General features: G+C 37.5%; 1 protein-coding gene across 1 annotated transcript in view; it reads left to right on the top strand.

Moving 5' to 3' along the window:
- Rab3 (RAS oncogene family member Rab3) overlaps positions 1 to 24,331 on the top strand; it is a 105,685-nt gene extending 81,354 nt beyond the window's left edge. Inside the window, exon 4 of the mRNA XM_090386786.1 lies at positions 21,621 to 24,331. Within this exon, the coding sequence (XP_090242912.1) occupies positions 21,621 to 21,933 (313 nt within the window). The 3' untranslated portion in view covers positions 21,934 to 24,331. The remainder of the gene's footprint in view (positions 1 to 21,620) is intronic.
- The last annotated feature ends 473 nt before the right edge of the window (positions 24,332 to 24,804 follow it).

Here is a 24,804-nt window from a genome sequence, read left to right on the forward strand (position 1 = left end):
AATGCACCTGAAATGTAATGCAGCACTGCACACATTTTCTTGAGTTAATAAGAACATTAACTTGTTCTTATTTCTGTTTGGGTGTACAGCAAGCATATTACAAAGTGACTCTAACAAGTACGGCAGTAAAAGTTATGGCAGTGTAACTTTTACTGATGTTGATGCATGGTGTGTTCATTTGTTTCAAGGGGGATTCAATAAATATTTTAAAATGGGCAACTTTAACTCTGATGCTATATTGCATAATAATGACTAATATTAATATTAGTAGTACAGTCACTAATAACATCTGTACTATTAGTAATGACGGCTAAGGTAAAGAAAGCCAACACGAGAACAACGAGAAGTGTTGAGTAACTTACACGGAAAATTAGTTTCCCGACACCGGATTCTAGCGCTGCTGCTCGCTTGGTAAATAGACGGTAGGTGTGGTAAACGAAGAAATGATAGGTGGTGGGTGCGACAGAGGACAAACCACTGTGTAGTCATTGGTTGGCATTATAACGTGTATTTATGAGTAAAGAACGGTGCATTATAGTTTTGTGATGAATGGTAAACAGGTAATAGTAGTGATGAATCTTGATAACGATGGAAGAAATTTGTATGGAAAATAAAACGTTGGTTGATTTTTTGATGAAAACTAAATTAATAAAAGTTTCGTTCCGTTCATTTTTATGTTCTTCATTGTTTGTTTGTCATTATTAAAAGCAGCCTTTTCAAGTTCATGAGTGGTTTTTACTATACTGTTGATTTAGGTTTGGTTATGAAAAAAGGAAAAGGTTTCTTTATTTTTCGTTATATTTCGTAACCTGACCTTAAAAATAAAAGTACAGTAATAAAAAATTAATATTTTGTTAATAAACAATTTATGTGCTAGTCCAGTATTGATTCTAAAGAAAAAAGGTTAAGTAGTAGTAGTAGTAGTAGTACTGGTGGCATGTGATGCAAGAAAGCAAATGTATGAGCTTATGCAGCATCAGCCAAAAAAAAAAAAAAAAAAATCACACCATTCCCTCCAAATGCCTGTCCAGTTCCTCCTTAAATTTATTCAACCTATCAACTTCCACAACGACAGATGGAAGTTTGTTCCAGCAATTAACCACCCGCTGGCTAAAGGCAAATTTCCGCACATCTATTCTACACCTGTCTTTTCTTAATTTGAATGTATGCGCCCTTAGGTTCGTAATCTGAACAAGTCGAAGGATCCCATCAGAATTCAGCGTGCTCAACCCATTCCAGGCCTTATATACCTCAATCAGATCACCGTGCAGGTGCCTAGTCTCCAGCCACTGCAATTTGCAGAACTTAAGCCTCTCTTGGTAAAAGGATCCCTTCATTCCCCTCACCAATCTTGTTGCCCTTCTCTGTACATGCTCAAGTAAATCTACATCCTTCCTAAAATGAGGCCTCCAGACCTGTACGCAGTACTCAAGGCGTGGCCTGACCATTGCCTTATACAGAGGGATAATCACCTCCTTTTCCCTGCTAGCAAAATTCCTATATATCATTGACAAAACCCCATGACCTGCCCTGGCAGCTTGTCTACATTGCTCAGAGAACTTCATATCTGACTGCACAATTACTCCCAGGTCTTTTTCATTTTCTACCACCTTAAGTGTAGTACCACACAGTTGGTACGTTTTTCTGGGGTTACTTCTACCCATATGCAGTAATTTGCATTTGTCAAGGTTAAACTTCAGTTGCCACTTAGCCCATCTGTCCAAATTATCTAGATCCTTTTGCAGTAGCACACTGCCATTACTGTCATTAACAACCCTGCCAACCTTTGTATCATCTGCAAACTTCGACATTAAGCCTGATATACCTTCATCAATATCATTGATAAATATACAAAAGAACAGTGGATCTAACACCGAACCCTGTGGGACTCCACTAATAACATTAGTCCAAGAAGAGCAGCACCCATTGATTACCACCCTCTGTCTTCTCCCACTTAACCATCCTTTTATCCATTGTAGCAACTTACCCTTAATACCATTCTGCTCCAATTTGTACAATCGTCTTCCATGCGCAACAGTGTCAAAAGCTTTCCTGAAATCCAAATATATGATATCAAAATTATTTTTTGCATCCAGTTCCTTTGTAACCACATCATAATATCCTATCAAATTTGTCAGACAAGACTTTCCCTTAACAAACCCATGCTGTGTCTGAATTATTGCTGCAGTCTTGTCTAGATGATCCTGCAATGCATCTTTAACCAGCAACTCCATTATTTTACCCGGAACAGAAGTTAAACTAACTGGTCTGTAATTACTCGTGTCACCCTTCGATCCCCCTTTGTGAATTGGGGATACATTTGCACACCTCCAGTCCGTGGGAACCTCCCCTGAGTCCAAGGATGCTCTCATAATTATGGCTAAGGGTTTGCTTAGTTGCTTTGCTGCCTCCTTTAATATAACTGGATAGATCCCATCCACCCCAGGTGCTTTTCTTACTTTTAACTTCAACAATTTCTCTTCCACTTTGCTCTCAGTTATTACAAGATCATTAAGCACCCTGCTACAATTTGATAACCTTCTGCCATTTTCAAACCTTAATAACTCCTCATGTGTGAATGTAGATGCAAAATACTCATTCAGTTTGTTTGCTATCTGAGCAGGATCATCAACAGTCGAACCATCGATGTTAAGTGGACCAATCAGATTCATCCCCTTCCTTTTAGAGTTTATATAAGTAAAGAAATCCTTGCTGTTTTTCTTAGCATCTTTTGCCAAGGATTTCTCATAATCTGCCTTTTCCCTGCCTAACCTCCTTTGTGACCTGATTACAGATTAACTTATATCTGCCATAGGCTTCTGAGTCGCTTGATAATTTATATGCATCCCATGCATTTTTCTTCTCTGTTAAGAGTCTCATTAGTTCATTTGACAACCATTTAGGCCTAAACCTTGAACAATATTTCTTAATAGGTATGAAACTTTTAGTAGCGTCCACGATTAATTCCTTGAACCCCTCTTGAATGGAGGTTACCCCTCCATTTCGAGCCGACCGGGCTAGCCGAGTGGGTAAAGTACCTGCCCGGCAACCCAAAGGTCGCGGGTTCGATTCCCGCCTCGGGCTTGGATCAAAGTACTGCAAAAACCTTGGGAGGTGCAATATGGCCACAGAAGCCGATGCGCCAACAACTACCAAAAAAATCTAAATCAATCAAACCCTCCATTTCGAGAGGGGTTCAAGCTCCCATGGAATTCAAGTGGAGGTAACCTGACCTTTTTCACCATTATGGAAAGCATTCATTAGGGCAAGTTACCATTAGTGCTTCTGAGTGCTACTAAAGTGATACTAAATCAATGTTATCGTGTGTTTTATTCGTGCATCAATCAGCACATTGTTTGCCACGCCTACCTATCAATCAATATATTGTTCTCGACTTTGCTCCAGATCGATAACACCTCCATAGCCAGGTGGGCAGGAGTGGCAGTTCGTAGTACACACTTCTTGATTAGACTGGGGTTCGAGCCCGTGAACACCAAATACGGAGGATGCGGAAAGGTCAGGGAATGACCACCACTGACCCGCGGAGCAATATGGCCTTAGTTGCTAATGCTCCTAAAAACCAAATAACAACAACAGATCGATACCACCTACTGTCTGTTTACCGAGCGAGCAGCACTAGAGTGCCGTATCGGGAAAACTAATTTTCCGCATGAGTTATCCGATGTTTCTTGTTCTCGTGTTGGCTTTCTTTACCTTCGTCATAATGACTAATAATACCTGCCTTTGTTACCTTCACACACAGTGAAACATCTAAAGCTTTCTTCTGACCTCAGTTTCAGAAGAAAGTGTCCACTACACAGAGGTGTCTGCTTTGTACATGTCAGTGCAGCCAGTTTCAGTAAAATAAAATTCATTAGCATAAATTCATTATGCTTACATAGTGTTTTTTTAATTGGTTATTATTGTACATATTTGTATTTCAATTAATTAAGAAGAAAATCTAGAAAGGTAACACATTTGTTTTGTTTACTATATATAAATCCCTCCCCCTCCCAATTTAAAGTGCATGAAAGCCAATGTTAATCACAATTTCAAACAAATAAGCATAAAAACAATATGAAATGCATAAAAATAAATGCAAAAATGGAATGATTCTGGATACTTTTTTCTTATGCCAAATTTAAACCTTCTTTTGAGTTATTTTTGTGTTGTGTGTGTGCACGCACACACACACCTCACCTAAAACAAAAGGTGGGGGAACCTGGCAAGGTAATACAGTAAACCCCCGCTATTCGCGGGGGTTACGTTCCTGAGAAATTCCGCGAATACTGAAAACGCGAATACTGAGTTATGGCGCCCATGGTAATAAAAGGGTTCCGTTCCAAAGTATGAAATATATAACAAAAATTAGTCTAAAATTTGTCTGTACGTATTATGTGTATTTACCTACATAATATGACTATGTACATAGACAAACATAGAGAGTAAGTACATAAAAAAAAAAAAAAAGCATAAGGCATCGAAATGAAAATAAGAAACAATTTATTAAATGTAATACTGTACATATTTATTAGACATTTTAAAGAAACCTTTCAAAAACATATCAAGAACATGGGTTGCTGGGCGAAAAATAACCATATCAATTTTTAAATCTTTCAAACCAGCCTTTGCTAACTAAAAAACTTATCACGTCAGTGTTATCACCAGTTTCACTAAAGTGTTGATAAAGGTGTTTTGCCTTTTCACGAATGATAAGTGAACTTAACGGAATTTTATTTTGAGTTCGGTCTTCTATCCACAGATTTAAAGCTTTTTCCATTTTTTCTAATTTAACATCACGAGTTATAGAGCAAATTTTTGATGCAATTAGCACGTTTTCACGGACACTACGGCGGATTTTTTCTTCCGATTTCTTGATTGATCGTACCGTTGACTCATTGATTTTATAATGTTTTGCCACTGAGGAGACACTTTCACCATTAGAAATTTTGTCTAATTGTAACTCAATTTTATTCGCTAATGCCATCACCTTCTTTGATATTTTCACAATTCCCTTTTTATTCGCGGCCATATTTTTGTAGGATTAGAAAAGAACTTGTCCACAATAAAGTCACTTTCTTTTAACTTTAACACGCTCGAAAAAGTCTGTTTACATCAACACACTGCAAAATGGTAGATTTTTCACTTTTGTAAATTTTTCGCTTTTGTAAACGTATCAATTAAAAGCAAGAGATGAAACCTTCTATGACAAGCGCATTACACATACTGAACAAGGATTAGCTTGAAACATCCGCGCTCGCGATTTTGTCACCCCCCACCCATTGAGCGCAGGACACTTCCTTTTTACACCTTTTAAGTTATTTTTACTCATTTTTAGAGAATAAAGCACAATTACAAAATGAGGAGGCACACTTGATACACATAAAGCTGTGAGCGTGTAGCAACTGGATAAACAACACCATAAAGGCAGAGACAACTCTATTAACACCTCACTAGCTCACATTTTACATTTCTGGGGGTTACTACCATAAAACAATAAAAACAATTTCCAGTTGCGTTCCTGCTAGTGGAATCTGTTATAAACTGGTAGTGAACTCTATCTAATTGCATTTGCGATAATACCGATAGCTGGAATTGTGTTGGTTTTTAAGTTATTATGGTGAAATGTGTAGAAACTGCCATTTCTTGTAAACACAAAGGCGAATCGTGCATATGCGAATTCAGTTCGTGTTATATAAGATATCGTTCCCCTAAATCGTGTAAGATTGAATTAGTGTAGTGTAAACACGTGTTATACGACGACTGACTGTACTACTCTGTGGACTGGGCAAAATGATTTTAGACACACCCATGTTTTTTTCATGGCGGAAAATGTTCACGGCGCTTTAAAATTCACATTTTTTTAGGTTTAAATCAGCGACCGCGAATACAGATACCGCGAATAGCGGGGGTTTACTGTACTTGTTTTGATATGAAGAATTTTATTCTCGCAGATTAATTCTGTAGAGCTGTTTAACATTAACTACCATAATTTTTTTTTCTTTTAAACTCTGCAATACTTGAAGATCCTCCTTGGTAGTTCTATTTACCCATTATGACAGACAATTGTCCCTGTCATACTAGCAAGGCAATGTTCAGGCCACACCTAGAGGACTGCATACAGGTCTTGAAGGCTTCATTTTAGGAAGGATGTAGAACTGCTGGAACAAATACAGAGAATGGCAACGAGGGAAACAGTTGCATTTACCAAGAAAGGCTTAAATTCTGCAAATTGCAAAATTAGCTAGTAAAGGCATTGATGCAAGAAAGCAAGCTTAGGTAGCATCAGCAAAAAAAAAAAAAAAAAAAAAAAACAATTTCACACATCTATTCTCTCTAAACATTTGTCCAGTTCCTCCTTGAATTTATTTAAGCTATCAACTTACATAACAACAGATGGATGTTTGTTCCAGAAATCAACTATCTCCACTGATTAAAGGCAATTTCCACACATCTACAGTCAGTCCTCGTATAGCATGATAGTTGTGTTCCTAGAAACCCTCATGCAATATAAACAACAGGCCCCTATGGGAAAAATAGGGTTAGGTGCTGACCATTATAATATAATAAATAATAAAAAAAACAATTTTTTTACGAGTAAATTACGTATTTTATTACGTAATAAAATGTTGCTAATGCTTTTGCTTCTATCATAAGAAAACTTGTTTTTTGTTTGATTTTCTATCCAAACAGATGACAGCCGTTCCATCCCTTCCAATTCTTTGTGTCTTAATCTAATGGATTTTAATTACACTGTGAGTTGTGCCTGCTATGAAAGTTTTTATTTTCTCTGCATTCTTTGTAATTCTCGGCATTGCCTCATTTAGGCCTGTAGCACGTGCAATATCACATGGTCTTTCATTTCGCTCAAAACGTTTCACAATTTCATATTTTGTCTCTATCGACAGAGGCGGACTGGCCATAAGCCTTATCGGGGAAACCCCGGTGGTCTGGAGGCCGGTGTGATTTTGGCCGTAAACCATAGTATGAGGCCACTACAAATTTTCCAGGGTAAGAATTTTTGACCCAGTCCGCCTCTGTTTATCGATATTGCTTTTTCTCTCTGAATCTGCAGTGTCTCTACAAGGACGCTTCCTATTCACACCTTTAAAGTATTTTACTCATTTTTAGGGAATAAAGCACAATTACAAAACAAGGAGGCACGCTTGATACACATAAACAAAGCTGCGCGTGTAGCAACTGAATAAACAGCACCGTAAAGGCGGAGACACACACTATGAACACCTCACATTTTACTAAAGCACATTTCTGGGGGTTACTACCATAAAACAATAAAAACAATTTCCACTTGCATTTCTGCTAGTGGAATCTGCTATAAACTGGTAGTAAACTCGATCTAATTACATTTATGATTATACCGATAGCTGGATTTGTGTTGGTTTTTACGTTATTATGGTGAAATGTGTTTCCCCTTCACTGATATAAAAAACATAAATACCTTTTCAGAATCTTCTCTTCATTCCCATTGTGTTGCGTTCGGTTGGTGACTCTGCTTTCAACTGCCATTTCTTGTAAACACAAAGGCTGAATCGTGCATAAGCGAATTCAGCTCGTGTTATATAAGATATCGTTCCCCTATTTATAAATCGTGTATGATCGAATTCGTGTAGTGTAAACACGTGTTATACGAGGACTGACTGTATTCTACAACTGTCTTTCCTCGGTTTGAATTTATGCCCCCTCAGGTTCGTAATCTGAGCAAGAGGAAGAATCCCATCAGAATTGAGCCTGCCCAACCCATTCAACAATCAGATCATCTCGCAGGTGCCTAGTCTCCAGATGCTGCAATTTGCAGAACTTAAGCCTTTCTTGGTAAGAGGACCCCTTTGTTCCCCTCACAAATCTTGTAGCCCTTTTCTGTACTCGCTCAAGAAACTCTACATCCTACCTAAAATGAGGCTTCCAGACTCAGTGTATGGCCTGACTATTACCTTATACAAAGGGATAATCACCTCCTTTTCCCTACCAGCAAAATTCCTGTATATCATTGACAAGACCCCCATGACCTGCTCTGGCAGCCTATCTGACTGCACAATTACTCCCAGGTCTTTTTCATTTTCTACCACCCTAAGTGTAGTACCACACAGTTGGTACATTACTCTGGGGTTACTTGTATCCATACGCAGTACTTTGCATTTGGCGATATTAATCTTCAGTTGCCACTTCTCAGCCCATCTGCCTAACTTTTCTAGACCCTGTTCCAGTAGCACACTGCCATTAATAACCCTGCCAACTTTTGTATCATCTGCAACTTTGATATTAAGTCTTCATGATATACCTTCATCAATATCATTGATAAATATACAAAACAAAAAAAAAAAAAAAAACAATTGCTTCTAAATGTTTGTCCAATTCCTCTTTAAATTTATCTAACCTATCAACTTCCACAACGACAGATGGAAGTTTGTTCCAGCAAATTTCTGCACATCTATTCTTCATCTGTCTTTCCTCAATTTGTATTTATGCCCCCTTAGGTTTGTAATCTGAAAAAGTGGAAGAATCCCATCAGAATTCAGCATGCTCAATCCATTCAAGGCCTTATACACCTCAATCAGATCACCTCGCAGGTGCCTAGTCCTCCAGCTGCTGCAGTTTTCAGAACTTAAGCCTCTCTTGGTAAGAGGATCCCTTCATTCCCCTCACCAATCTTGTTGCCCTTCTCTGTACACGCTCAACCACATCTACATCCTTCCTAAAGTGAGGCCTCCAGACTTGTACGCAGTACTCAAGGTGTGGCCTGACCATTGCCTTATACAGAGGGTTAATCACCTCCTTTTCCCTGCTAGCAAAATCCTGTATATCATTGACAAAACCCCTATGACCTGCCCTGGCAGCCTGTTTGCATTGCTCAGAAAACTTCATATGTGACTGTACAATTACTCTCAGCTCTCTTTTTCATTTTCTACCACCTTAAGTGTAGTGAGACACAGTTGGTACGTTCCTCTGGGGTTATTTCTACCCATAGGAAGTACTTTGCATTTGTCAAAGTTAAACTTCAGTTGCCACTTCTCAGCCCATCTTCCCAATTTTCTAGATCCTGTTGCAGTAGCACACTGCCATTACTGTCATTAACAACTGTGCCAACCTTTGAATCATCTGCAAACTTCGACTTTAAGCCTGATATATTCCTTCATCAATATTATTGATAAATAGGACAAGACAACAGTGGACCCAACACCGAACCCTGTGGGACTCGACTAATAACATTAGTCCACGTAGAGCAGCTCCCATTAATTACCACCCTCTGTCTTCTCCCACTCAACCATCCTTTTATCCATTGTAGCAACTTACCCTTAATACCATTCAGCTCAATTTGTACAGTAGTCTCCATGTGCAATAGTGTCAAAAGCTTTCCTGAAATTCAAGTATATGAAATTCAAAATTATTTTTTGCATCCAGTTCCTTTGTAACCACATCATAATAACCAATGAATTTGTCAGACAAGACTTTCCTTAACAAACCCATGCTGTGTCTGAATTATTGCTGCTGTCTTGTCTAGATGATCCTGCAAAGCATCTTTAAATAGTGACTCCATTATTTTACCCGGAACAGAAGCTAAACTTAACTGGTGTGTAATTACATTTGCACATCTCCAGTCCGAGGGGCCCTCCCTGAATCCAAGGATGTTCTCATAATTATGGGCATGGGTTTGTTTTACTTCCTTTGCCACCTCCTTTAATATAACTGGATAGATCCCAGGTGCCTTTCTTATGTTTAACTTTAACAACAATTTTTCCTCAACTTTGCTCTCTGTTATTACAAAATCATTACGTATCCTGCTACAATTTGATAACCTTCTGCCATTTTCAAACCTTAATAACTCTTCATGTGTGAATGTAGATGCAAAATACTCATTCAGTTTGTTTGCTATCTGAGCAGGATCATCAACAGTTGAACCATCGATATCAAGTGGACCAATCAGATTAATCTCCCCTTCCTTTTAGAGTTTATATAAGTAAAGAAACTCTTGCTGTTTTTCTTAGCATCCTTTGCCAAAGAATTCTCGTAATCTGCCTTTGCCTGCCGAACTTCCTTTGTGACTTGATTACAGAATAGCTTATACCTGCCATAGGCTTCTGTGTTGCCTGATAATTCAAATGCATCCCATGTATTTTTCTTCTCTGCCACAAGACTCTTTAGTTCATTTGACAAACATTTAGGCCTAAACCTTGAAATATTTCTTAATAGGTATGAAACTTTTAGTAGCTTCCACGATTAATTCTTTGAATGCTCCCACTTAGAATTTGCTGTTGTTAACATCATCAGTTGATCCACTGTACAGAATTTAAAAACTGTCTGAGACCACTGTAGTCACCTTTATGGAAGCAAAAACCCTTTCCTTTACCCTGATGGTAATTATATTGTTTAAGTAAATCCCACATCAGTACACTGTGATCACTGCCATCTAGTGGTTCCTTTATCTGCAAATTCTTAATACACGAATGATCACTGCTGATAACCAGATCAATCTGGTTGCCTCTCAAATGCTGCTACAGAAAACAATCATCCAATAAATCCACAAAAATCTTACTAGTGTGCGAGTGACCAAACCACAAGTTCCAGTAAATATCTGGGAAGTTAAAATTTCCCATTATAAGACATTCTAATTTACTAGTGCACTGTAATTCTCTGTACAATTGTTCATTGTACTCATTTGAGTCATTAGGCCTATAACACACTCCTACTCTTATTTTTGCTTTCACAGTGCTTATGCCATACCAAACTGACTCAACAGTGCACCGTCCATCTATATCAATTGGAAGGACTTCTTTTGATTTGTTTTTCTTAATTAACAGCATAACCCCTCCTCCCTTCCTATCCTGTTTATCCTTTATGTACACATTGTACTCCCCAAATTCCAATTCTGAATTCCTAATATCTGTGTGACACCACATCTCTGATATCCCAACAATATCTGCCTTTGATATCTTGACCAACACATCAAATTTATTCACTATACTTCTAGCATTGGTATACATGCACCTATTCTTATTCTTAGTCACCCTAACACATCCCATATACCACAGCTAGCTTCACAATGACTGCAACTCTCTAATCACTGAAACCCCTCGCTCCAGGCCATTGCTTATTCTAATAGAAGTAGTGTAAGAATCACCTTCAACTCTGCCTGCGGCTACTTTTAACCTTTTAGTGAATCCCTGTGAATCCCCCTAAGCTAGTAGTTTTTTATCCAGCTAACACTGCCTTGATAGCATCAGCAAATATTCTTGCACCCTTTCTATTTAAGTGTATCCTATCCCTGTAGAAGCAGTCTCTCCTGTTAAGCACAGACCACACTGAATAAAATTCTACCCCTTGAGCCTTGCACATTCCCTCCAGGGCCGAATTGATTGACAAGGCTCTCATCATGTACTCCCTACTATCTTGTCTGGGCAGAATTCCAGACACTTTAAAATTTAACCCTAACTCGTGTCGTTTTTGCAACGTTGACCTGTACTTGTTTAAGTAAAGCTGCAGATCTCCTACTCTTAATGTCATTGTTGCAATGTGTACAACAGTATCACCCTTTGTGCCCTTAAAAGATGATATATGCTTCACAACATCATAAATTTTTGCCCCTGGCAGACATAAACCCTGGTCCTATTCCATCTATCCTTTTTACACAATATATTCCCCGTCTCCCTGACAATTGAGTCACCAACAATAACTAGTTCCTTTGGGACCAGTGCATTCTGCCTTGGAGATTGCCAGTTTTGCCTGATACCCAGGAGTTAGCTCTGGCGTTGAGAGCTTTACGGGCCCCTCATTAATTTCTTCGAGGGCATCTACTCTACATCTCAAGCTCTCTTACACGCCCATTAGAACACTGCAGCTGGCACACACAGACATCCTCCGTGGCTAGATCATGTTCTGTTCCAGAGAGTTCGGCAAACATTTCACAAGTTGCACATTTTATTAGGCTGTGATGAGTTGGAGAATCACCCCCCCCCCCTCCTTAGTTCTCCCTTGAGTAACAGCACTCCTGCCACTTTGTGCCTGTTGCTGCTCTAGTCTGGGGCATGATATTTTTAATTAATAAGATCAATTAATTTAATTAATTAATTGTCAATACTACACTATCTAATAGAATCCTAAATGCAGTGATGCGTGTTAATGCTATATATTTTTACATTAGAGCTACCTAGTTAACACAATTAAAAATTTGAATTCCCTACCACTCTTTACAAAAACAATGGCTGCAAGATTCGAACAAAACAACAGTTTTACGTATATTAAGTAGTAATCTACAAAAACTCTTATCTAAATTAAAAATAAAACTAACCAGCATAACTAGAACTATAAGGCTACTTATGAAGTACAATACAAAATAACAATTATGTAAATAAAATTGCAAACACATTGGTTTTTTTCGGAGCCTGTAATTCACTGTTGTAATTTTTAAAGAGTCGGTGCCCTCTTTCATTGTTTTTTTTTTTTTCATTGCTGATTGTTTTTTCATCCTTTGCCAAGGATTTCTTGTAATCAGCAATGACTTGATTACAGACTAGCTTATATCTGCCATAGGCTTCTGTGTCACCTGACAATTTATATGCATCCCATGCATTTTTCTTCTCTGCCACAAGCCTCGTTAATTCATCTGACATCCATTTCAGTCTAAATCTTGAACAGTATTTCTTAGTGGGTATGAAAAGCCTAGTAGCTTCCAAGATTAATTCCTTGAAGGCTTCCCACTTAGAATTTGCTCTTTTTAACATCATCTGTTGATCCCACTGTATAGAACTTAAAAACTGTCTGAGACCACTGTAGCCACCTTTAGGAAAACAAAATCCCTTCCCTTTACCCTTGATGGTAGTTACATCTTAAAGTAAATCCCACATCAGCACACTGATCACTGTCACCTAGTGGTTCCTTTATTTGCAAATTCTTAATGCATGAATAATCACTGCTGATAATCAGATCAAGAGTATTACTTCCTGTGGTTGCCCCTTGAACATGTTGCTGTAGAAAACAATCCTCCAATAAATCCAGAAAATCTTGCTAGTGTGAGAGTGACCAAACCACAAGTTTTATTCAAAATCTGGAAAGTTAAAATCCCCCATTACAAGACATTCTGATTTACTGACTCACTCTTTCTCTGCACAATTATTTGTTGTACTCATCAGAGTCATTAGGCCTGTAACACACTCCTCCTCTCATTTTTCAGTGCTTATGTCACACTTAAGTGACTCAACATTGCATTCTCCAACCCTGTAAACTGGATGCACTTCTTTTAATTTTACATTTCTTAACTAACAGCATAACCCCTCCTCCCTTCCTATCCTTTCTGCACACATTGTACTTCCCAAATTCCAATTCTGTACTGCTTATCTGTGTAATACCATTCTCTGATATCCCAACAATATCTGCCTTTGATGTCTTGATCAGCACTTCAAATTCATTTACTATACTTTTAGCATTGGTGTACATGCACCTGTTCTTACCCTTAGTTACCCTAACACAGCCAATGTATTTACTTGTTCCATGATGAATCCCCAGCAACATGCTCTCTAGGCTGCTGCTGCTCATTACAATAGAAGCGGTGCAAGAATCACTTTCGCCTGCTCGCGGCTACTGTTAACCTTTTAGTCTGCGAATCCTCCCAAGCTAGTAGTTTTCTGACCCACCTAATACTGCCTTGATAGCATCAGCAAATATTCTTGCACCCTTTCTGTTTAAGTGTATCCCATCCCTATAGGTGTAGTCTCTTCTGTTAGCAAGCACAGACCATGCTGAAAAATTCTACCCAATGTGCCTTGCACAATCTCTCTAAGGCCAAACTGATTGTCAAGGCTCTCATCATACCTCCTATCATGTCTGGGCAGAGTTGCAGATATTTTCAAATTTAACCCTAGCTTGCAACTTTTTTTCCTTTTTTTTTTTCAACGTTGACCTGTCCTTAAGTAAATCTGCAGATCTCTTACTGTTAATGTCATTAGTGCCAACATGTACAACAATATCACCTTTTGATCCTTAAAAGATATCTGCTCTAGAACATCAACTTTTGCCCCTGGCACACATACCCTGGTCCTGTTCCACCTATCCTTTTTGCATAATATATTCCCCATCTCCCTGACAATAGAGCCGCCAACAATAACTAGCTCCTGTGGGACCAGTGCATTCTGCCTTGGAGATTGCCACTGTGTTGCCTGATGCACAGGAGTGAGTTCTGGCGTTGAGGTGGGCAGCTGAGAGCGTGATAGGGCCCCCATATTAATTTCCTCGTGGGCATCTACCTATACCTCAAACTCTCATAGATGCATATCAGAACGCTGTGTTGGTTCCTAATTTCTTCACTGTCTCTGCACCTAGCACAAACAAAGACATCCTCCTTGGCTAGATCATGTCCTGTTCTAGACAGGTCTGCAAACACTTCACATTTTTTTTAGACTGATGCGTTAGAGAATCGCCCCCTTCAGTTCTCCCACGAGCCATAGTACTACCGCTACTTTGTGCTCACTGCTTTGCTGCTGTAGTCTGGGTCATGATTGCATTTAAGTACAATTTAATTAACATTGAATTGTGGGAAGACAAGTGGGTGTCTCCTCACAACATACCAGTTCTTTACCAGTGAGACAATTTCTGATGGTAAAACAGATCCTTCAGATGGAATATCCAGTTTGATTGCTCTAACTTCTTTCATTACCAAGTATATTCACACTTGGTAATGAAAGAAGCTAAAGAAGAATATCTTACTGAAAAAGTCATTTTAGGTCTTTGGAGGAATTCCAGCAGTGTACCTTGAAAATGCTAAAAGTCACATCACTGAAACCATTCCAGAAATACTCTTCCAATTATTGGAAAGAAGAGCACTTTTTGTTCCCTTCAGCAGCTCTAAATGAAAGGTATAGAGCAACTAAAGGGAACAAAAGAATATAATTGCTGCTAAGTTCAGTTTTAATTTAGTAATTTCCAAACTTCCTACCCATACCTCATTCTACAACTCTGTTGCTATCTGCCGCTGTGTGGGGGAGATCATTTCACAACAGAATGAGATAATGAAATAATTATCTTATCCTGTTTATGGCACTTCCCTATTATGCATAATGGGTGAGAGAGATTTACAAGGTGACTTGCTATGATAGCTGCATTTCTGCCAATGGATTCTTTAATATCTGAAGATTTGTGGTTTAGAAGTCAATTCCTGGTAGGTAATAGATTGAGTTTTGTTTCCAAAAACTCAATCATGAATATCCACAACATGCACAGGTTTACTGATGATAAGTTGCAATCTATAGGAGTTGACAACAGCTGGCACATCTGTCTGCTCTACTTCAAGGAGAATAAATAAATGTCCAGTTCCTCCAAATAAATTCAAGGAGGAACTGGACAAACTTGTAGAGGGAATGAATGTGTGAAATGTTTTTTTATTATTATTATTTTATTAATTTATTTTTTTTTGGCTGATGCTATGTAAGCTTTCTTTCTTGCATCACATGTCTCTACTACTACTTATAGAAAACTCATACTCAGAATTTTTCAGAACACCTTTCTTTAAATTGCTGGATATGCCAAAAGCACTTTGAATGCTGATAATATATGAAAACTAATGCTGCTGCTCTGCTGTCTGACCATCTCACTCACCATATCTAAATCCCACTGACTTTTACATTGGGAGACTATTTGATAGACACTTTATGCAACATCAATAATCATAATTTATTTTGGACTCACTTCACAAGTCCTGCTGTACACTGCTATTCCAAGTGTCTTTCAGCACAGTTCACTCTCTGCTGAATAATGTGTTTAGAATAGGGATGGCTAACTTTCAGGGTCTTTTTTTGTGAAATACAGGAAACCCTCATTTTGAAAAAAGTTTGCTTTGTGATGTTTCATAGTAGTGGTGGTTTTGAAACCAGAAGGCCAAAAATATCAAAAAACTAAAAAATTTTCAAAAATGTGCACCATGACTTTTCCTGGCTGCCTGTTTACACTGTTCAGAAAACTTCAATCTGCCCATGTTGTAACTCCCAGATCCCTTTCCTCCTCCACTGTTTTTAATTCAACACCATCAAGTGTATAGTATAATATATTTGTGGGTTGCTATTCCCCAAGTGTAAGACCCTGCAATTAGCAGCATTAAAACATAGCTGCCACTTCTCTGAAGTCTGTTCAAGACATCCTGATGGTACGCAACTCTGCCAATCTCTACGTCATCTGCAAATTTTGACATCACACTGTCTATCACTTTGTCGATCTCATTTATGACAATGAGAAACAGTGGCCCAAGAACCAATCTTTGAGGGGGATCCCACTCCTGACGTTACATCAATCTGAAGAATAGCCATTTATCTCTATTTTCTGCCCTGTGCCCAGCAATCCATCTTAGAATCTTCTTAGAATCTTACCAGTAATCTCAACCTGTTCAAGCAACCTTTCATGAGGAATAGTCAAATGCTTTGCATAAATCTAAATAAACTATGTCAAAATTGTATATTAATAGTTTATATTTTTTTGCCATAAAAACAAAAAAAATAATAAACTGTGTATTTTATTTACTTAACCAGTAGTGAAATAAATCCCCCAACAATCATTAGAAACCAACTGTTAGCTGCTCCCCTTTATTGTACAGTTATATACAATATATGATATAGTTGATATCATAGTACAGCTAGGGATTTTACAAATATGTTCTACATGTTTTATGATGAACATAGCATTGCTGATTGATATAAATACCTAATAATGCAAAATAATGGCGATATCTATTGATAGTATGGTATTCACAAGTTATATACAATTACAGTTAACAGGGGGGGGGGAGAAGCTCTTGCATGTGCACAGGTACTTCATTGATTGCAGAGTCGCTGCCAACAAGGCAGATTCCCTACTAACAGTTGAAGCACCCTTTAGAAGATAGACTGCTAACTTTTCAGTAAGGTTTGAACACAATTACAGAAAAATCACATATGCATAATAAAGTATAAAACAAGCATTAGCTATGGACAGTGTTTAACTAAATCCAATAATGAAAATAGTTTCTGCATAACTACTTTTGCATTCTTATAAAATTGATTCTGAATGATTTAGTTTATTAAAAATTTCATAAACAAGGAAGAAAAAAATATTAAAATAACAAAGCAAAGGTGAGCCCCAAAACTTTTGGATTTAAGAGGCTTTCATATTAACTCACAGGGGCTGATAAAGCAGAACATCAAGCAGTAATTAGGAGCACAGTAAGCTGTGTGTGGGGGGGAAGGAGTAAGGGGGAATCTGAATATGGGTTCATACTGCTCAATCATTTTGCTTCATTTAAAGAATACTTTATCCTAATGAAGACTGAAATAAATTTGAGATTACATGATTGTGCACACACACCCCTTGTTAGTTGCAGATATGATAAAAATCATCTCTAAGATAAGCTTAGATCTTTATCGTTTTAGAGATTATTGCTCTTCAAAGACAAACAAGTTTTGGTGATAGTTTATTTCCAGACTGAATATAAGAGACTTCCTAAATAGAATGCTGGTGTAATGCATCCAGTAGTATTGTACTATGTGGTAATATTGCACCCCTTTGCCTCAAAATTCAGTTTGATTTATTTATTTATTTTTTTATTATTATTATTATTATTTTTTTTTTTTTTTTTTTTGCTTTCTATGCCTATGGCCTGTAACATACTTCCATGTGTGCATGGGGTATATGCATACATTTCAGTATAAATTATTGGAAAGATATAAGTTCACTGCATGGGATAGATGAAACATGTAGTTTGCTTACATTTGATGCAGGAGGGAAAATCTAATTTGGATAATGTTAATTGAATAAATTGTTTATTATAGAACATAAATAGCTGGCAGTTTTTCTACAACTAAATCTAATATAATTATTATTTTGGATTATTACGTTACACAGAGCGAAACGGAGACAGAATAAGTAATGACAAGTTTAATATTAATTGGAAAAACACACATACAGTTGACAATCACTAATCCGGCCACCAGTAATCTGGTTCCACCGCTAATTTGGACATAATTTCCGCAAACGTAATTTCAAATTTCCCAGGTCGGCCACAACAACCTGCCGCTACTGTTTTGATGGCATTCGTTGCAGCATCAGCTGTTGGCGCAAACTCGTAAACACTGGCAAACCATTCCCACTTGTTTTTCTGCATTTATTATTATAACCTGCTCACATTTAGCCCCAGCCATGGTTCCAGTGCATAAAGGAAGTGCCTCTCATGGTGTAAAGCGCAAACACCGTACATTGTCCATAACAGATAGTTGAACTTCTGAAAAACTCTACAGCGGTGTATCTGTGAAAAGGTTAACTCAGCTTAATTGTAAATTCCAGCAATTTCTCTCAGTTCCTCTTATCTTAGTAATTTTCTTTTAGCCATTCGTTTTAGATTTTTTTTTTTTTTTTTACACAACATGCTTATAAAAACTTGCGGAAAAACAACACGATATGATGGATAATACAGCCCGTTGACAAACTTATTGCGAAATTTGAAAGTTTATTTTATAGTAATTAGTTTTATTGCAGCGCTCGCTGCGAGTGCAATAGTCTAATCCGACCTTCATATGTATGTGAAGTCATACATATGAATAGCATCACACGTACTTGGTCGACACAGCTTTTCAAGAAATAAAGTAACCAACACATGTAGCCACGTTTGCGACAGACTTTTTTATATATATTTTAAGCGAAAAAAACGACAAAACTGACATTACAATATTTATTTTAGAATTACTGATCAAATTATTTCTAAATATTTTTTGGCCCCTGGGAAATTTTTCTTAAACTAGCTTGGCAGTCAATGTGTTAAAGGTAGAAGGAGGTGGTTAGCTGTTGGGTAAAATGTATGTGTAAAATAACCACCAGTGATCTGGTGCCCCACAGGTCCCAATGCTGCCGGATTAGTGATGGTCGACCTGTATATTAAATTAAATGCATACAAAAGCTTTCGGTTAGTTTGCTAACCTTCATCAGTCAAACTGACAGTTAAGAGTGTGGAACATGAGGGTGTGTACTGCGTGATGTGATGGTTAATTTTTGGATGTTGAAGCCTGTGGCTGTGACACATGTTGCCAATGTTTGTCATTCATCAAAATGGTTGCTTCAATGATAGGGTGGACACGCCATCCACTGCCCCTATTGATTGAGGTATTGAAACACGTGATGTTCAGCGACTAAACAGATGCGCAGCTGTAAAAATGTGGTGGCACCTATACAATCACAACATTGCAGTGTGGATCAATGTTGTGGTGGGTTAACCAGAAGTGTTCAGCAATGGCCGAGTGTTCTATGTCCACTAAGCAGATGGCTCTTTCGTGTTCCGAAAGACGTTTTCCGAGCCATCTCCAAGTTTCTCCAATGTAGCAGCCAGTGCAGTCACAGCAAGAGATGCAGTAGACTAGACCACTTTGTAGTAAGGTGGGAACCAGTGTTTTCAATTTAGAGATGAGGGATTATAAATTTCTGCCTGGGAGTTGTACGCATTTTATCCCATGTGATTTTAGGACCTTAGAAACCTGTTGTGATAGGTTTGGATAGTATGGGATAAAGGCACTCGTGGTTGAGTCATTTACCTTGGATGTTCCTGTTCGTCGCTACATGGTTATGTGTCTGTAGGTCACACCTGTCAAGGATACTGGTAGGATAGCCACACCTCGCAAGATCCACCTTGACTTTAACCATCTCGGTACGCCTCGCATCTACAGAACTAGTGGATCCAGGCATGGGTTAACAAGGTTCGTGCATTTCCAAGAAGGCCGCACATGTGTGCTGACAAGAAGTTGGTAAACTGGCCAGCAGACATTGGTTTACGATAGACAGTTGTCTTCAAGCGCATGCCTTCAAGTCGGACAAGGGTGTCTAAGTATGGTATGGTATTTTCTGATTTTAGCTCTATAGTGAATTTTATGAAAGGCAACAGAGAATTGAGGTGCTCTAAGAGTTGTTCACCTGAATTTCTGGGGATAACCACAAACACATTGTTGACGTAGCGACACCAAAAGGTAATGTGATCTGGTACATTCGTAAATGCTGACCCTCTAATTCTTCCATCGCAATATTTGCTGTGACTGAACTAACTGGGGAACACATGGCTGTGCCGTGCACCTGTTGGTAAATGGAGTCGTTGAACATAATTGCACAACCTGTTAAGCACAGTCTGAGGGCAGTGGAGATATCGTCTGGTGTTAGTTTGGTTCTGTTGCCAAGGGTTTCATCGTTATCCAAGAGTTCCTTTGCACATGTGATGGAGGTGAAAAGTGACACTATATCAAATGATGCCATGATTTGATCTTCTGAGATGGATAGGGTTCGGATCTGTTCTATAAATTCACTACTGTTGGAGACTGTGTTGGTGGTCTTACCTACTAGGGAAGAAAGGAGCCCCGAGACAAACTTCGCTAATTCATAACTTGGCAAGCTGCAACAGGAGACAATGGGTCTTAACGGTATACCTTCTTTGTGAATCTTCCGTAGTCCGCAGAATGGGGAAATCTGACAGCCGGAAGCAATTATGTGTGGATTCTGTTATTTTCTTCTGTTTAAACCAACTGTTGACGAGGATGTTCAATTTTGACTCCCATCGTTCCAAAGTTTTGATGGGAGGAACGGTTAAGGGTTGGTAAACAGAAGTGTCCTGCAGGAGCAGCAGGGCTTTCATCTCGTAATTTGTGCGATTTAATACGACTATCCAACGTCCTTTATCTGCTGGTAGGATGACGATGGATGAGTCTTGTTTCGATGCTTTAAGGGCAGAAATCTGTTTGTGGTTGAGATTGGAAGAAGCAGGGCAAGCATGATGCAAAATTGATGCAGTTTTTAGGTGAATTGTGTTTGCCACTTCTTCAGGGAAATGTGTTAAACACTCTGCTACGCCTTAAGCAATATCAGTGATTGGTGGGTTTCTTGGGAGAACAGCAAATTTCGTACCCAGACTCAACAGATCTACTTGTTCTGTGGATAACTGTTGCTTAAGTTCAATACAAATTGTGTGCAATTTGTGGAAGCGGTACTACTATGCCGATGATGAGACTCATCAATTAAAACAACAAACTTACGTTTTTGGCGTGTACAGTAGCGTTCAGATTCTATGATGGCTTGGAAGCACGGGGTATGGATTATATTGGTGTAAACAGGATCAGGAACTAAACTTCTAAGTTCGACTAGCAGGGCTGCTTTACTCGTTGAAGCATTTTGTAAGTCTCGATGGAGGCAGCCAATCCAAATTTTGAGGGTCGTGTAGCTGAAGTTTTGACACGCACATTGCATACATTTGTTAGGAAATGGAGGTTTGTAAAGAAATCCTTTCAGGATTGCGTTGTTTGATTTAAACCCGTGGGCAAATCTGAGATGCTGTCTACCGTGGGCTATCAAAATGAAGTTCTGTTGCAGTTTTACGACTATGTCATATGTTTGTTGGCCACGAAAGTTTGAATATGTTTAAAGAGGCCTGTGCACTCTGGATTCATTATTATTATTATTATTATCACTGATTTCTAATATAGATATGAGGAGGAAAACTTATATAAATATAGGAATTGTTAGATAAGCAGGGTGCTGAAATATTAGTGTTATTTTATCATCACTTTTGTTAATTGTATCAGATTTATTTTCCTTAAGTAACAGTTTTATTTTCTATTCCATAGGGTAACCCAAATCAAGACATACTCTTGGGATAATGCCCAAGTCATTTTGGTAGGAAACAAATGTGACATGGAGGATGAAAGAGTTGTATCCACAGAGAGAGGAAAGCAACTTGCAGATCAGCTGGGTTTAGAATTTTTTGAGACATCAGCAAAAGAAAACATTAATGTGAAGGCTGTATTTGAGCGTTTGGTGGACATAATTTGTGATAAAATGTCAGAAAGCCTTGATTCTGATCCCACTCTTGTTAGTGCTTCCAAAGGTACACGCCTTACAGAAAATCCTGCTCCTCCTAATGGAGGTTGTCAGTGTTAACTGCTTTTTTTTTTTTGGGTCTTGTCTCTTGGGGCAGTCAAAGTGAGTCCATCATGTATGTAGCTGGTCAGAGGTTGCACATCCCATGTTTCTCAGATAATGTCCAACACTTGACAGGAGAAAAAAAAATTCTTTCTGATTTTAATTATATCAGTGGATATCATCACCATACTCCTCCTTGCTAACCCATCTGTTGACACTAGCTTTCTGTGTTCATATTCATAATAAGCACTGTTTCATTTAGAATTTCATATTTTTGGAATAGCTTTCTTCCCTTCTAAAATCAAATATGGCACAAACATTAAAAATATTTGACTGAAAGATGCCATCATTTAAATATAAAATGCCATATCTATACTGTACAGAATCAGCTTCTCATCTACCACTTTAGTCATGCTTTTGAGACAAGGAACCCTAATATAATTACAGACTTGGTGGGATGGGTGGTGGGGACATGAAATGACTTATCACACTGTAGCCAGTAGTGAAACCATTGAATGCACATGTTCGTAGATTGTGATGCACCTTGAGAGAGGGGGAGGGGGGCATACAGAGAACTTCATGGGAACAATCTTGGGCACACATGTAATTTAGGTTTAAGACAGCCTAAACATAAAAAAAAAAAAAAAATGAATGATTGGGTCCACCCAGTTAGGCTTGTATTGTGCCAAAAATTGGTTTGAAGAATAGACTGAACTACCATAGGACCAATATAATCTAGTCATGTATTCTATGAAAGCAAGTACTGAAAAACCACTAGGTTTTCTATCCTTGTTGAATAGCATAAAAAAAAACTGTTTTATAATTGTTCTTGTTAAGTTATGCATTTAAGAAAACATTCCATTTTCTTTCCTTTTTTTTTTTTATTATTATTAAACAAATCAATATCGGCAGGACAATAATTGGGTCCTTATAAACTAGTCACACAACACAAACCAAATAATTTCAAAATGGTGGAGTATTTTTCTGTACAATCATGTTTGCAAAATAAGGACTTAATTTTTTAAATTTTTATCCCCCTTAATTTATTTTTAGCTTCAATTATAATTCTGTATACAGTCTATATATATATATATATCTCTCATGTGAACTTAATTTTCAGGAGAAAATTTTGTCATAGCATTTATTTATTTATTATTTTCTTTGTGAAAGGTTTCCTAGTTGTGAATAGTTTAATAAATGAAACTTTATTTGAAGTTCTAGAATTTACAAAAAAAAAAAAACAAGGGCGGCATTGGTAAAAATGGATACAGGTTGTGTGCATGCATACGTACACACACAAACACATAAAACAACTGTCAGCTGGTAATGCCTTCTTACTGATATTTGGAAATATCAAGGATCCTAGGCCAGTGTTCCCCCTGTGTAAGATTCCAGTTCATATTTGTCTAGGGATACGTATGTAAAGGTTTGTCTCATGATTTAAATAAAACTACATACAATAGGATTTTGGTTGTAGTCATTGAGGTGCTGTTTTGTTCAAAATAGATATAATGAATTTGTAAAAGATTTTCAATATAGCTAATATTTTTTGAGATTCCCATACAGAAGTATACTCAAATTTAATAAATCTGCAAACATGAAGTCACCAGTCAAGCATTTTCAAGGCTGAGATTTTGGAAGTGAAGATAACATTTGTTGTGAACATATCTCATCTGAAATAAGAAAAATCAAGGTTTTACTATGTAGAATGACTGTTGCTCTAGAACAGAGTAAAGTTATGAAATATAGATGACTGGTATATCATATTTTTCTTTTTTTGTGAAAGATGGATGTGTATTATCACGTGCATTTCACAGCTAGGTGCACTTCATTCTTCCTTTAGAGTAATTATTGATGAGAATCATGTGGGTCAGGTGTCACCACTTTTACTGTATGCTCTTTGTCAGTGTACTAGTAGTCATTAGGTGGAGCTGTCCATGCTTCCTGACACATCTTCATTTACTGCCAAAAGAGACCCCTATTTAGAGCAGTAAATGCTCTTGTTAAAGAGAAGATTATCAGATGTTAGATTAGCAAGGAAGTATTTTAAAAACATCATGTATTGAAATATTAGATGTAAATATTTTTAACTTGAAATTTTAATTTTTGAAATTCAAGTAATATTGTTAATAAACAATTTCACTCTAGTCTTTATTCTAGTCTTTTATGTAGAAAGCAGGGTGCTTTGTGCATTTTTATTTATCACTTGAAATCTTTATACAAGTTGTTTAAATTTTGCATGTAGTTAGTTTTTTTAAACTTTGCTTTTTATTTTATATTTCCGAGATTAATTTATAAAGGGCTGGTACCTTTTATATCTGTTCTGTGCCATATGTACTTAAATGTAAACTGGAATATGAAAGAGGCACAGATTTCTTGTTTACTTTATACAATGTTTTCTGCTTTTTTTTTTTTTTTTTCCCTCCCTTTCTTTTCTCTCTCTCTCCAGCATGATGTGTGCTGTACTCTGGGTCCTATAAAGGCTGTCAGAAGTTGTGTATATGAAGCAGGCAGCAGCCTTGCACCAATAGATTTATTGGTGGTAGCTGCCAGTAACTAGTGGTTTTGTTGATGTAAAATAACTGTTGTTCTGAGGTAACAATAAAAAGGTTGTTGTCAGTGATGTATGCATTTTTTTTTTTTTTTTTATATACACCAGCACAAGGCATAATAAAAAAAATAAATTAATTAAATTCTAAGCTATACATGTGAAAAATAGTGAAGTTTTGTTCCTTGATATACAGTTTTGAGCTTCAAAATAATTGATGTAAAAAGTAAAGAAATATACTTTATGGTAACTTTAGATTGATACTGCTAAAAAAAAACTATAGTGAAATCATTTTTTGAAACACTTCATTATGAGTGCATGTTCCATATTATGTCCTTGTC

Source organism: Mastigoproctus giganteus, chromosome 12 (assembly GCF_048544385.1).
Source record: "Mastigoproctus giganteus isolate SK-2022 chromosome 12, ASM4854438v1, whole genome shotgun sequence".
Lineage (NCBI taxonomy): Eukaryota > Metazoa > Arthropoda > Arachnida > Uropygi > Thelyphonidae > Mastigoproctus > Mastigoproctus giganteus.